We start from the raw sequence: 13,804 nt of genomic DNA on the forward strand, positions 1-13,804 counted from the left end.
CATCTCTCCCTCTCTCTTTATCTCAATTCCCTCTTTCTCCCTGAGCTGCTGTGCCTGCCCTGCAGCCCCACCACGGACGGACTGCCTTAGCATCGGCGCCCCCCCCCACACGCTGCAGCTGCCGGACCATCAGCGGCACACACACACACACACTGCGTTTCTCCCTCTTTTCCTTCATCTCTCCACACACACGCTGGCAGCACACACACACGCGCGCACACACCCCACACACGCTGCGTTTCTCCCTCTTTCTCTTCATCTCTCCACGCACACGCTAAGCTCCCGGACCATCAGCGGCACGCACACACGCGCACACACACACGCTGCCTTTCTCAATCTTTCCCTCTTTCTTTCTTGCTCTCTCTCACTCTCTCTTCCTTCCTATCTTCTCTCTCTCTTTCTCTCTCTCTCTCCCTTCCTTTCTTCTCTCTTCCTTCCACTTTTTTCTCTTTTCCTTCCTTCCCCTATTCCCCTCTCTCTCCCTCTTTATATTTATGTCTCCCTTCCTTCCTCTTTTCCTCCCTTTCTCTCTCCCTCTCATTCACTTTTCTCCCCCTTCCTTCCCTCCCTCCTTCTGTCCTCTCCTCCTTCCCTCCCTCTCTTTCCCTTCTTTCTCTCCACATCTCCGGCGTGCAGCTGACTTTGCTGACCGGCACAAGTCTCAAGCCAGCTGCCCCGGAAAGCCAGGAAGGTCCTCCTGCCCCTCTCCCGCCAAAAAAACCCTGGAGGTCTACCGCCACCAGCCTGAGCCTCCCGTTGCTCCACTCGGCTTCGCTGTGGACCTCCGTTGTGTTTTCGGAGGGAGGGAGCGGCGGGAAAGCCCTGTGCTGGCCAGGAAAGCTGGCTTTCCAAGAAAGCAGCGCGCTTTTCAAATACAGTACACTGCTTTCTTACAACTCTTTCCTGGGCAGGGGGAAGGGAGGAGGCCTGCAACCCCTCCCCTCGCTCCCAGCGGCCCCTGCGAGCCAACCACCATTCGATGCTTGGCACCACGCCAATCAGCTGGGAGGCGGTGTTCTCGCCCCTCCCAGCCATCGCAAATATCGGCGGGGCGAAAATCGCCCGGCCTCTTAATTAAGGGGAGAGGAAAAATAATAATAATTGCGGTTGCAATTGCACTCCCTAAAGCTCCCTGTTTCCCCGGCGGCCGCGTGTCACCGAAAATGGCTAGGCGTGTCAGTGGTGACACGTGTGTCATAGGTTCGCCATCACTGATTTAAATAATGAATTAAAGAGCAGGGATAAAATGGCAGAAGCAAGTGCCCAGTGAACTGTATTAAAGAAGGCCATCTTAAAAGCCACTGGACTGTATGTAAGGCAAATAACTAAAGGTAAAAGGAAGAAGAAACCGCTGTGGTTTAGTAATGATGTAAGGGCTATAGTCAATGAAAAAAGTCTGCCTATAGGAGATATAAAGAGTCTGGAAGTATAGCTGACAGAGAAGTATATAAAATGAGACAGAAGGAGGAAAAACAGATAATATATGCTGCTAAAGCCTCAAAAGAGGAAGAAATTGCCAAATAATACATACATTGATGGGAATAAGGAGGTCGCTGACCATTTGAATAGCTACTTCTGTGAAGGCATGCAGCCCTCCCCCGGTGGGTTGACCTCTAGGGAGGCACTGCATGCCATGATTGCCACATAAGAATGAAATGACAGAGAGAAAGTTTTCTCGATGAGGCGACCTTGAATGAATCAAGACCTCTCCTTTTTATTGTATTTTACCCTTCTGACATGTGGTACAGAATAACCAATTCGCGAACGCCACATACATTAAGCCATCCTCCAGCTACTATTCACTTTTGCACCTTATAAGGCAAGCTTCTCTTTAGGTAATTAACAGAAGCTACATTCCTTGCCTTTTCCCTGGATTTTGTGTTAGCAAAGGAATGTCAGTAATGCATACCTTATATGGAAGTTAGCTATAGGTTTTTCTTCATATTGCAAAGCAAGTCCATACATGGTCTGCAGCTTGCTTACTGAGCCTAGACTTTTCTGCCTTTCCATAGAGGAAAAATTAAGGTTTTATGCAGCATATAATTAGGCTTAAACATCACTCTCCAGTAATATTTTATTCCCAAATTTCAGTGCTTATAAACCTATGATTACAACTCTTCTGTTCAGTTTTCTCAGAAGGCAGCTTACAATATAATACTATGGGTGGATATAGCATTGCTTCCAGCTGTAGGGATTAAGCTCCAGTGATTTTAGAAGCCGATGTCTTAGAAGAACTTTGAAGAGTCCAGAGACAGGAGGCTTAAACTGACGGTTCCTTTATTTCAGCTCTTTTAGAAAGTGACATTCAGCTGGAACACGTCTGGCTTTACAGAGAAAATACGCTCCTTTTATACATTTCAGGCTCCCGCCAAAAGAGAACTGTCAGCATCTTAGCCAATCAGGCGCGACTTCTATTTTTAACCATTTTCTGTACAGAGACAGCTTTTACATAGAGATAACTATTTACATAGGGATTTAACAAACTTGAACGATTAAAGACAAATAAAGCAATGGGTCCTGATGGCATCCACACCAGAGTTCTTAAAGAACTCAGATATGTGATTGCTGCCCCCCTGACTGATTTGTTTAACCAATCCCTTTTAACAGGAGATGTTCCTGATGATTGGAGAATAGCCAGTGTTGTGCCTATTCACAAGAAGGGCAGTAGAAAAGAAGCTAGTAACTGCAGGCCAGTTAGCTTGACATCAGCTATAGTTAAAATGATGGAGACTCTATTCAAAAAGAGGATAAATCAGCACCTAAAAACCAATAACTTATTGGACCCAAACCAGCATGGCTTTACTGAGGGCAAATCATGTCAGACTAATCTCATTGGTTTCTTTGACTATGTCACAAAGGTGTTGGATGAAGGTGGTGCCGTGGATATTGCCTATCTGGACTTCAGCAAAGCTTTTGATATGGTTCCACATAAAGAGCTGATAGATAAATTAGTGAAGATTGGACTTAATCCCTGGATAGTTCAGTGGATTTGCAGCTGGCTGAAGCGTAGACATCAGAGAGTTTTTGTTAATGGCGAGTATTCTGACCAGAGCCTGGTTACAAGCGGTGTGCCTCAAGGGTCTGTTCTGGGTCTTATTCTTTTTAATATCTTTGTGAGTGACATATGGGAAGGTTTGGTAGGGAAGGTTTGCCTATTTGCCAATGACTCTAAAGTGTGAATAGGGTTGATATTCCTGGAGGCGTCTATAATATGGCAAATGATTTAGCTTTACTAGATAAATGGTCAAAGCAATGGAAACTCCAGTTTAATGTTTCCAAATGTAAAATAATGCACTTGGGGAAAATGAATCCTCAATCTGAGTATTGTATTGGCAGTTCTGTGTTAGCAAAAACTTCAGAAGAGAAGGATTTAGGAGTAGTGATTTCTGACAGTCTCAAATTGGTGAACAGTGCAGTCAGGTGGTAGGGAATGCAAGTAGAATTCTTGGCTGCATAGCTAAAGGTATAACAAGCAGGAAGAGTGAGATTGTGATCCCGCTGTATAGAGCGTTGGTGAGACCACATTTGGAATACTGTGTTCAGTTCTGGAGACCTCATCTACAAAAAGATATTGATAAAATTGAACGGGTCCTAAGGTGGTCTACAAAAATGGTGGAAGGTCTTAAGCATAAAACTTATCAGGAAAGACTTAATGAACTCAATTTGTATAGTCTGGAGGACAGAAGGAAAAGGGGGAACATGATCGAAACATTTAAATATGTTAAAGGGTTAAATAAGGTTCAGGAGAGAAGTGTTTTCAATAGGAAAGTGAACACAAGAACAAGGGGGCACAATCTGAGGTTAGTTGGGGGAAATAATGTGAGAAAATATTATTTTATTGAAAGAGTAGTAGATGCTTGGAACAAACATCCAGCAGATGTAGTCGGTAAATCCACAATAACTGAATTTAAACATGCCTGGGATAAACATATATACATCTAAGATAAAATACAAGAAATAGTATAAGGGCAGACTAGATGGACCATGAGGTCTTTTTCTGCCGTCAATCTTCTGTGTTTCTATGTTTCTGTCTGCAAGTTGCTGATTTCCTTCAGCTTGGGAAGGAGGTTTAAGAGTTTTCCACATGTTTGCTGGTTCATTTGTTGAGAACTGACTCCTTAGCTTTTCAGAGTACCTTCTTTTTGCTGCTCTGATCTCCCTTGTTAATACATTTCTGGCCTGATTGTACAGCATTATATCACCTTTTCTGTAGGCTTCCTCTTTGGAATGATGTAGCTGCTTGTTTAGCAGTGAACCAAGGTTTATTGTTACAATACATTCACAGGTTTCTGGTCGGTACACATAGTTCTTCACAGAAGCTGACATATGATGTTACATACAATGTCTGTGAGTTCATCCAGGTTTGCAGAGCTATCTTCAAAAATATTCCAGTCCATGCAGTCAAAGCAAGCCTGTAGCTTTAACTTTGCCTCTTCAGTCCAAGTCCACAATTATTTAATTGTTGGTTTTGTGGCTTTAAATCTTTGTCTGTAAGCAGGTACAAGGTGAATCATGCAATGATCACAGTGGCCCACAGCTGCTCATAGTAAGGACTAATAACCATCTTTATTTATTTATTTATTCATTCATTCATTCATTCATTCATTCATTCATTCATTCATTCATTCATTCATTCATTCATTCCAAAACATAATGAAGGTTACAGAGGATATACTCATAGTAAAATATATCAATGAAAGAATAGAAGAAAAGATATAGGAATAAAATATATCAAAGGAAGTATAGAAGAAAAAAATATAGGAATAGAAGAGAGAATATAAAGAAATATAGGAGAGACAATGGGACAGGGGACGGAAGGCACGGTGGTGCACTTATGCACACCCCTTACTGGTCTCTTAGGAATCTGCAGAGGTCAACCGTGGATAGTCTAAGGGTAAAATGTTGGGGGTTAGAGGATGACACTACGGAGTCAGGTAAAGAGTTCCACGCTTTGATAATTCTATTACTAAAGTTGTATTTTTTACAATCAAGTTTGGAGCAATTTTAAGTTTGAATTTGTTGTGTGCTCTTGTGTTGTTGTGGTTGAAGCTGAAGTAGTCGTTGACAGGGAGGACGTTGCAACATATGATTTTGTGGGCAATACTTAGATCATGTTTAAGATGTTATAGTTCTAAGCTTTCTAGGCCCAGTATTGTAAGTCTCGTTTGTAGGGTATTCTGTTTCGAGTGGAGGAGTGAAGGGCTCTTCTGGTGAAGTATCTTTGGGTGTTAATGTCCGAGATGCAGTATGGGTTCCAAGCAGATGAGCTGTATTCAAGGATGAGTCTGGTGAAAGTTTTGTAAGCTCTGATAAGTAGTGTGAGATTGCCCGAACAGAAGCTAAGTAGGATTAGGTTAACAACTCTTGAAGCCTTTTTGGTGATGTTGTTGCAGTGGGCTTTGGCACTTAGGTCATTTGATATTAGTATTCTGAGACCTTTACTGTGTAGTAGTGGTCTAAAGTATTCTTGTCTCTGGTGGGACAATTAACATGCTAAAAATAATTTGGAAGCTTTTTCCTTAAGTTACCTTTGTTAAAATCACCTAGAATCTGGGTATTTGGCTTCAGCCTCCATAATCTAATCAGCTAGAGTTCATAAAGCCTTGTTTACACAGATTTGTGGTGGGATATACACAGCAATTAGTAGAAATGATGTGAACTCAGGTGGAGAATAAAAAGGTTTGCAGTTGACAAGTAAAGACTATGTTTTCATCACAGAATTTGTGTATTATAGTTATGTCGTGAGACAAGATGATGTTGATATATATACATAAGCCTCCTTCCTTCCCCCCCCCCCTGATAGTTCTACAATTTTGTCTGCTGTAAGTATCTGAAACCTTGGTATATGTGTGCTATTGTCATCAATTTCCTCATTTAGGCATTTCATAGCTACAAACTATGTAACTTACTTTAATTTAGCTTATGGTTTTTAATTTGCTGTGATTGTAAACTTTATTGTGTAAATAAGCAGTCTGAGACATGTATCAAAGCTTCCTAGTTAGTATGCTCGGAATAATTTAAACAGATAATTTCCATCCAGGTTTTGCTGGTAGAAATGTTATTCCTATGAGAGAAGTAACAGATCATAATTAAGTGGTTAGGTTATCCAGCTTCCAAAGAAAGTCATGCCTACTTGTTCTAATCATTGTTCCAATATCCCCAGCTCATTTCAGCTTATTGTCTGAATGTAAAAAGGCTAAAGCCGGGTAGATGCAGCACAGGGACAAGATGCATCTATAATGTGACTATCTAATTTAAGTTCCGCCCCCTCCAATACTTTGCACAGAAAGCACAAAATCTAAAGTGAGAAAGGTGCTAACTCTCCATGCTGTATATTTTCAGAATTCCTGGTCTCATTCTGGCGAGGCATGGAACATTCTGCCTCTTCCTTAATTTTAGAATAAGCAAATGAACATGTTTATGCTTCTGTACTATATATAATTAATGGCAGCATATTAAATATGTAAAATGCTACCCATTTCAAGAAAAGCTAAGATTGTTTGTATTATATCTTTTAAGGTTTGGCTCACTTTGGCAGATCACTATTTAAAGAGTATAGCGATTGACTGGGATAAAACTATGCGTTTCACTTTCAATGACCGAAGTAATCCTGATGATGATTCCATGGGAATACAGATTGTGAAGGTATTTAAAAGCTTATTAATTTGCTTATTAAAATATTTACATTCATAGCACAATAATGCTTATGTGCTGAGTGTTCTTATTATATTTTATAATAATCAATTAAGAAATTATTTCTCACTGTCTTAATTTGATCAGTTTCCCTGCTTCCTTTACTTTTGTATTGCTAATGGCACATTTATTTTTTTCATTTTATACTGGTTTTGTAGGATAATCTGTACATCAAACAAATTATCAGATTTGCCTCCAGAATTGCAAAATAAAGCAGTACACAGATCAACAATCGATTATCACTTCCAAAGTAGACTCGTCTTATGAAATGTATTAACAGAACTTTTAAAGTACAAAAATTAATTTGTTTTAAAAAAAAAATTTTTGATTAAATTGCTTAGACAGACATGACATACATAACATGTAACACTTAGTGGAGCTACAGTCGCTCCGCTCAGAGTAGAAGTCATCTTTATATTTGTAAAAGGAATTCTTATCATTGTTTAACACCATCTATGAAATACTTTAAAATATCAATTATAAAATGATAAGTAAAAACACATCTAAAGTATTTAAGAACATATATAGAAATTTTGAAATTATGACTTAAATTAAGGTAAAGGAAAAAAGAGAATTATAGAAGAAGAAAAAAGGAATTTACATTTGTATTGTAAATAATCACTATCTAATACAATATGAGTACTAGCTACAAATATATTTAAAGTAGTACAGTGATCCCTCGAGTATCGCGAGGGTTACGTTCCAAGACCCCTCGCGATACTCGATTTTTCACAATATAGTGGTGCGGAAGTAAAAACACCATCTGCGCATGCGCGCCCTTTTTCCATGGCCGCGCATGCGCAGATGGTGTTTTTACTTCCGCACCTGGGAAGACCCAGGGAAGGTTCCTTCCGCCGCCCAGCAGCTGATCTGCTCGGCAGCGCCGCAGCAGCGAGGAGCCGAAGATCGGGGTTTCCCCGCCGCCCACGCAAAGGGGAAACCCTGATCTTCGGCTCCTCGCTGCTGCTGCGCCCGCCGCTTGTCCGCCCGCCGCTTGTCCGCCCGCCGCTTGTCCGCCCGCCGCTTTTCCGCTGCCTGCCTGCCCGCCGCTTGTCTGCCCGCCACTTGTCCGCCGCCTGCCTGCCCGCCGCTTGTCCGCCCGCCGCTTGTCCGCTGCTTGTCCGCCCGCCACTTGTCCGCCTGCCTGCCCGCCGCTTGTCCGCCCGCCGCTTGTCCGCCGCCTGCCTGCCCGCCGCTTGTCCGCCCGCCGCTTGTCTGCCGCTTGTCCACCTGCCGCTTGTCCGCCGCCTGCCTGCCCGCCGCTTGTCCGCCGCTTGTCCGCCCGCCGCTTGTCCACCGCCTGCCTGCCCGCCTGCCCGCCGCTTGTCCGCCCGCCGCTTGTCCGCTGCCTGCCTGCCCGCCTGCCCGCCGCTTGTCCGCCGCCTCGCTTGTCCGCCCGCCGCTTGTCCGCCGCTTGCCTGCCCGCCTGCCCGCCGCTCGGTGCACGAGAGAGGGAAAGTGAGAAAAAGAGGGAGAGCAAGAGGGGGAGAGATAGAGAAAGAGAGAGAAGGAAAGAAAGAAAGAGATGAGAAAGGAAGGAAGAGAGTGAGAGAGAGGAAGAAAGAGAGAGAGAGAAGAGTGGAGTATTTTTTAATTAATATTTTCTGAAAAATCGCAATATAGCGTTTCACGAAGATCGAGATCGCGAAAATCGAGGGATCACTGTATAACAATAAAGTTATCTCTCTTTCTTTGTGTCCCACCAGATGTATACCTTTTGCCAAATATCATAAAATTCTGATTCTTCTTGATTGTTTAACCTTCTCGTCATCATGTCGAGCTCAGCACATTCTAAAACTTTCTTAAATATGTCTGTTTCTTTTGGGGTCTCAGATTCTTTCCACTTTTGAGCAAAAGCTATCCTAGCTGCTACTAATATATGGATTATTAAATAATATATATATATTTTATATTTTTTATTTGAAATACCTAATAAAAAGAATTCTGGTGTTTTCTTAATTTCTTGCTGGGTTATTTCTTTTAACCATTTTTCTATTAGGTTCCAATATTATTTTGCTTTTGGACATGTCCACCAAGCATGGTAATAAGTACCTATTTCTACCTTACATTTCCAACAGTTGGGTGACTTAGTTTGGAACATTTTTGAAATTCTATTTGGCAGCAAATGCCATCTGTAAAACATTTTAATTTGATTTTCTTTAAAGGAGGTTGATTTGTTATTCTCCAATTATGTGTCCATACCTTTTCCCAAGTATTTAAGTCTATCTCTTTGTTTACGTTTCTGCACCAACTAATCATATTGTCCTTTAATGTCCATTCTGTATTTTTACAATTAATTAAGAATTTATATGTTTTTCCAATCAACTTCCTTTGGTTTGTTGTTAATAATTTACCTAAAATGTTATTATGCTTTCTAAGTATATATGTTATTTTATCTTTATAGAACCTAGACTTTATCTGTGCATATTGCCACCAATCTATGACAATGCCTGTCTCCAGCAAGTCCTGGTTCGTTTTTAAATTCCACTGATTATCTACTAGATCTTTGTATTTCCAGATCTTGTCCTCTTGTATTAAATTTGGGTGGCATATGGCCTCTACAGGAGATATCCATTCTGGCAAACCTAAAAAATAATATTTCTTTGTATTGATCCAAACATCTATAAGTGCCTTCCTAATTATATGTCTCCTAAAATAGGAATGTGTTCTATACTTTTCATACCATGCAAAAGCATGCCATCCCAACATTAAATCATGGCCTTCTAAGTTCAATAATCTTCTGTTTTGTAAAGTAAGCCATTCTTTGATCCAAGTTAAGGAAGCGGCTTGGTGGTATAACTTCCAATTCGGAAAGGAAAGGCCCCCTCTTTCTTTTATATCCTCTGTTGCGCACTGTTTTATTCTAGGTTTTTTGTCTTGCCATATAAAATTTTTTGTTATTCTTGTTAACTCTGTAAAGAATTCTTTTCCAGGATTTATTGGAATTACTTGAAATAAAAACAGAACTTTAGGTAAGATATTCATCTTAATTGTGGTAATTCTACCTAAGAATGATAATTGCAAGGTCTTCCACGTTGCTAAATCTTTTTTAATTTGCTTTAGAAGCTTATTATAATTGTCTTCTTTTAATGACATAGATTTTGCTGATATCCAAATACCTAAATATTTTACTTTCTTAGTTATTTTCATATTTGATTTAATTTCTAATTGTTTTATCTGGGAGTCTGTCATATTTTTGGTTAATATTTGTGTTTTGTTTTTATTGATTTTCAAACCAGCTACTTTCCCATATTCTTCTAATAAACCTATTAACTTTGAGATAGAAGCTGTTGGATCTTCTAATATGAAGACAACATCATCTGCAAAGGCTTGTAATTTATATATTTCTTTTTTGATTTCTAAACCTTTAATATTTTCTTCTTTTCTTACCTTTATCAATAGAGTTTCTAGTGTTAAAATAAATAATAATGGAGAAATGGGGCAGCCTTGTCTAACTCCTCTTTGTATCTCAAACTTTTCTGTTTGGTCATTATTAATAATAATTTTAGCTGTTTGGGTGGAGTAAATAGTGTCAATTATGTTAAAAAATTTGGTTCCAAAGTTCATTTTGTTAAGTTGTATTTTCATAAAAGACCAATCTACATTATCAAATGCTTTTTTTTTGCATCTAAGAATATTAAAGCCGTTTGCTTTTCTGGATGTTGTTCATAATATTCTAATGTATTTATAATTGTCCTCAAATTATTTTTAATCTGTCTATCTGGCAAAAAGCCGTTTTGATCTTCGTGTATTATTCCGATCATAATATTTTTTAATCTATAAGCAAAAATTGAAATAAAGATTTTATAATCTACATTCAGTAATGAAATTGGTCTATGGGTGAGCAGTGTGGTCGGGCAGTAGGAAAGGCAAGTAGGATGCTTGGCTGCATAGCTAGAGGTATAACAAGCAGGAAGAGGGAGATTGTGATCCCCTTATATAGAGCGCTGGTGAGACCACATTTGGAGTACTGTGTTCAGTTCTGGAGACCTCACCTACAAAAAGATATTGACAAAATTGAACGGGTCCAAAGACGGGCTACAAGAATGGTGGAAGGTCTGAAGTATAAAACGTATCAGGAAAAACTTAATGAACTCAATCTGTATAGTCTGGAAGACAGAAGGAAAAGGGGGGACATGATCGAAACATTTAAATATGTTAAAGGGTTAAATAGGGTTCAGGAGGGAAGTGTTTTTAACAGGAAAGTGAACACAAGAACAAGGGGACACAATCTGAAGTTAGTTGGGGGAAAGATCAAAGGCAACATGAGAAAGTATTATTTTACTGAAAGAGTAGTAGATCCTTGGAACAAACTTCCAGCAGACGTGGTTGGTAAATCCACAGTAACCGAATTTAAACATGCCTGGGATAAACATATATCCATTGTAAGATAAAATACAGGAAATAGTAAAAGGGCAGACTAGATGGACCATGGGGTCTTTTTCTGCCGTCAGTCTTCTATGTTTCTATGTTTCTATAGTTTTGAATGTTTTCTTTTACTGTATCAGGTTTATGTATTAAGGTTATTAAGGCTTCAGACCATGTTTTGGGGATGTTACCATCTAAAATTATGTTATTAAAAATCTCTAACATATTTGTTGAAAGTATATTAGTATTTAACTTGTAAAATTCAGCAGGTATGGCGTCAGGGCCGGTGGCTTTGTTATATTTTTTTCTTAAGTGCTTGCTGTAATTCAATCATAGTGAATGGGGAATTAAGTTTCTGTTGTTGTTCTTCTGTTAAAGAGGGTAAGTCAACAGAGTTTAAAAAGTCTTCGTTTGTATCTTCTTTGTAATATAGTTTTTTATAGAATTCTAATGCTATCTCCTTTTTCTCAGCAGTTCCATGTCTGCATATGCCTTTGCTATCTTCTAATTTTTTTATTATTCTGGTCTTTTTTTGGTTCCTTAATTTATATGCTATCCATCGACCTGGTTTGTTGGCATGTTCAAAGTATTCCTGTTTAGCCTGTTTAATTTCTTTTGCCTATTGTTCTTGTTCTATTAAATTTATTTTATGTTTAATTAATTCCCTTTTCTTTTTATTCTCGTCTTCGCTCTGGCTACTTTGTGATGGTACTTCTAACGCTTTTAATTCTGCTTCTAATTTTTGGAATTGGTTTTTCCTCTCTTTGTTCTTTTTTGCAGTGTAAAATATTGTCAGTCTGCGAATGTATTCTTATGTCAACCTGCACTGCCTGCTGCTGCATTCTTTGTTTGGTTGTCATAGAGACGGGGAGGGGTAGAGAAATAAGGGGGGGTTGGAAAGTGTGCTGGAGAAGGAAAGTTTTGTTAAGCTTTGTTTTCCCAGGTTTGGAGGAGGCCGTTAGACGGACACATTTCTGAGAAGCCCGGGAGGACCATCTTGGACCACCTGATGTGTCTGGACAGTGGAGATTGGGCGGATGCCCAACAGGGGGGTGAAATATAAGGTTTTAGTATGTGGGTTACGCGCCATTTTATTCAGACTTTGCTTTGCTTTTGATGTTTCAAGTTCTGATTTTGATAAATTCACTTTGAACCTTAAATGAAAGGACTCTGAGTTTTATTTGTCTGAATTCCGACTGGCAGCATCTGACATTAAGCAAAGTCTGCCTTAACAGTCACTCCTGGAGAAAAATCTACCAGGGACTGGCAAAAGATGTCCCGACATGAGAGCGAAGGGTGAACCTTGGAAGAAGAAATTGCTATTAAGAGCCCGGGACCCCTCAGCGTGGAAAAAGAAGAAACATCTGACCTCAGCAGAGACGATCCTGCCAGACGGATTCCACAATGGTCTATTGGGGTAGGCTCAAAAGGTCTCCTTGAAGAGGGAAGCAGAGATTCGGATGCAAATGTGACCCATCGTAAAAAGAAAAGTAAGGAGAGATGGGTGGTTAACCAAGAATGTAATCTATTGACAGAACTAGTGACAGGGATTAGAAATGTCCTGTCAGCGGTGGAAAAGATGAGTCAGGCTTCCCTAAAACTGCTCCTTAGTGAGGAAGAGGGGGAGGAGGATCAAATGCCAGGACCCTTGGGCCAGGGAGAACATCGTCAACAGGCAGCTGCCCAGAGCCCTCCCCCCCAGAGGCCAAAGCCCTGTGAGTCCAAGACGTCCTGCACAGAGGGGAGGGGGAGCCCGCGGAAGCAAGGCCCCAACCCCCCCTTCACCCAGCGTTACGATGGAGCGCCGGCAGGTAAATTAGTACATGGAAGATTATGAGGATGAATTCCCCAATGACCCAGCCCGAGTTAGGGTGGTGACCCGAGCGTTGGATGCGGAAGCCGCAAATTGGATGGTGTCATTGCATGAGAGGAGAGACCCCGTCCTTAGGAATTTTGATCAGTTTATGATAGCACTCAGAGCGCGCTTTAAGGATCTCCAAGCGGAGAGGAAAGCTAGATCAAAGCTGAAGACCCTAAAGCAGGGAGGAAGATCAGTTACTGAATACACCCAGGAGCTCATACCCAATGAATATTCTGATGGAATACTACATGGATGGCTTAGATGACGAAGTTTACCGTCATTGCAGAGGTAGAGTAACACCTAGAAACCTTAGCAGATGGTTCGAGTTGGTGGCAGAGGTGGAGATAGATCTCCAGCATAACCAATGGGATAAAAGCCCCCCCAGGGGAGAGAGGGTAATGAAGAAAACGCCCCGAAGTTTCCCAGACAAGCCCAAATCTACAGCCTGCTTCTGGTGCGGAAAAAAAGGCCATCGGGCAGCGGAATGCTTTGCCAAACCTGTGCCGAGGTTGACACCTGGTGGCGGAGAAAAGTCGGAGCAACGGATAAGAAATCCTCAGAGGCTGCCAAAAGTGGAAAGGAAACCGTAGAGGTCGCCCTCCCCAAAAGGGAGGAGTTGGGATCTCTGGATCGTCCTAGCATCCTGGAAAGTGAGCTGGAAGAAGCCTTCTTGGTAAGCCCCCCCCCCGGTTGCATATACATTCCCCTAACTTTAAGGGACCCGAACGGGGGGACTAGGGGGAGTATGGTAGCCCTACTGGATTCGGGCTGCACCAGGAATTTGATGTCCCCTGAAGTGGCAGAGAGTTTGGGCCTCAAACTCAAGAAATTAAGGGACCCCATTTCTTTCACCCAGCTGGATAGAACCATAGCAGGGGGGAA

At 41.0% G+C, this 13,804-nt stretch overlaps 1 protein-coding gene across 5 annotated transcripts in view; it reads left to right on the forward strand.

Annotated features, from left to right (window-relative positions):
* Nucleotides 1-13,804, forward strand: part of TBC1D30 (TBC1 domain family member 30) — a 156,020-nt gene that overhangs the window by 84,928 nt on the left and 57,288 nt on the right. For all 5 annotated transcript variants that reach the window (XM_070755627.1, XM_070755629.1, XM_070755630.1 and 2 more), the window contains one exon: nucleotides 6,520-6,645. In XM_070755627.1, the coding sequence (XP_070611728.1) occupies nucleotides 6,520-6,645 (126 nt within the window). The remainder of the gene's footprint in view (nucleotides 1-6,519; nucleotides 6,646-13,804) is intronic.

The sequence above is a fragment of the Erythrolamprus reginae genome, chromosome 6, assembly GCF_031021105.1.
Source record: "Erythrolamprus reginae isolate rEryReg1 chromosome 6, rEryReg1.hap1, whole genome shotgun sequence".
Classification (NCBI taxonomy): Eukaryota; Metazoa; Chordata; class Lepidosauria; order Squamata; family Dipsadidae; genus Erythrolamprus; species Erythrolamprus reginae.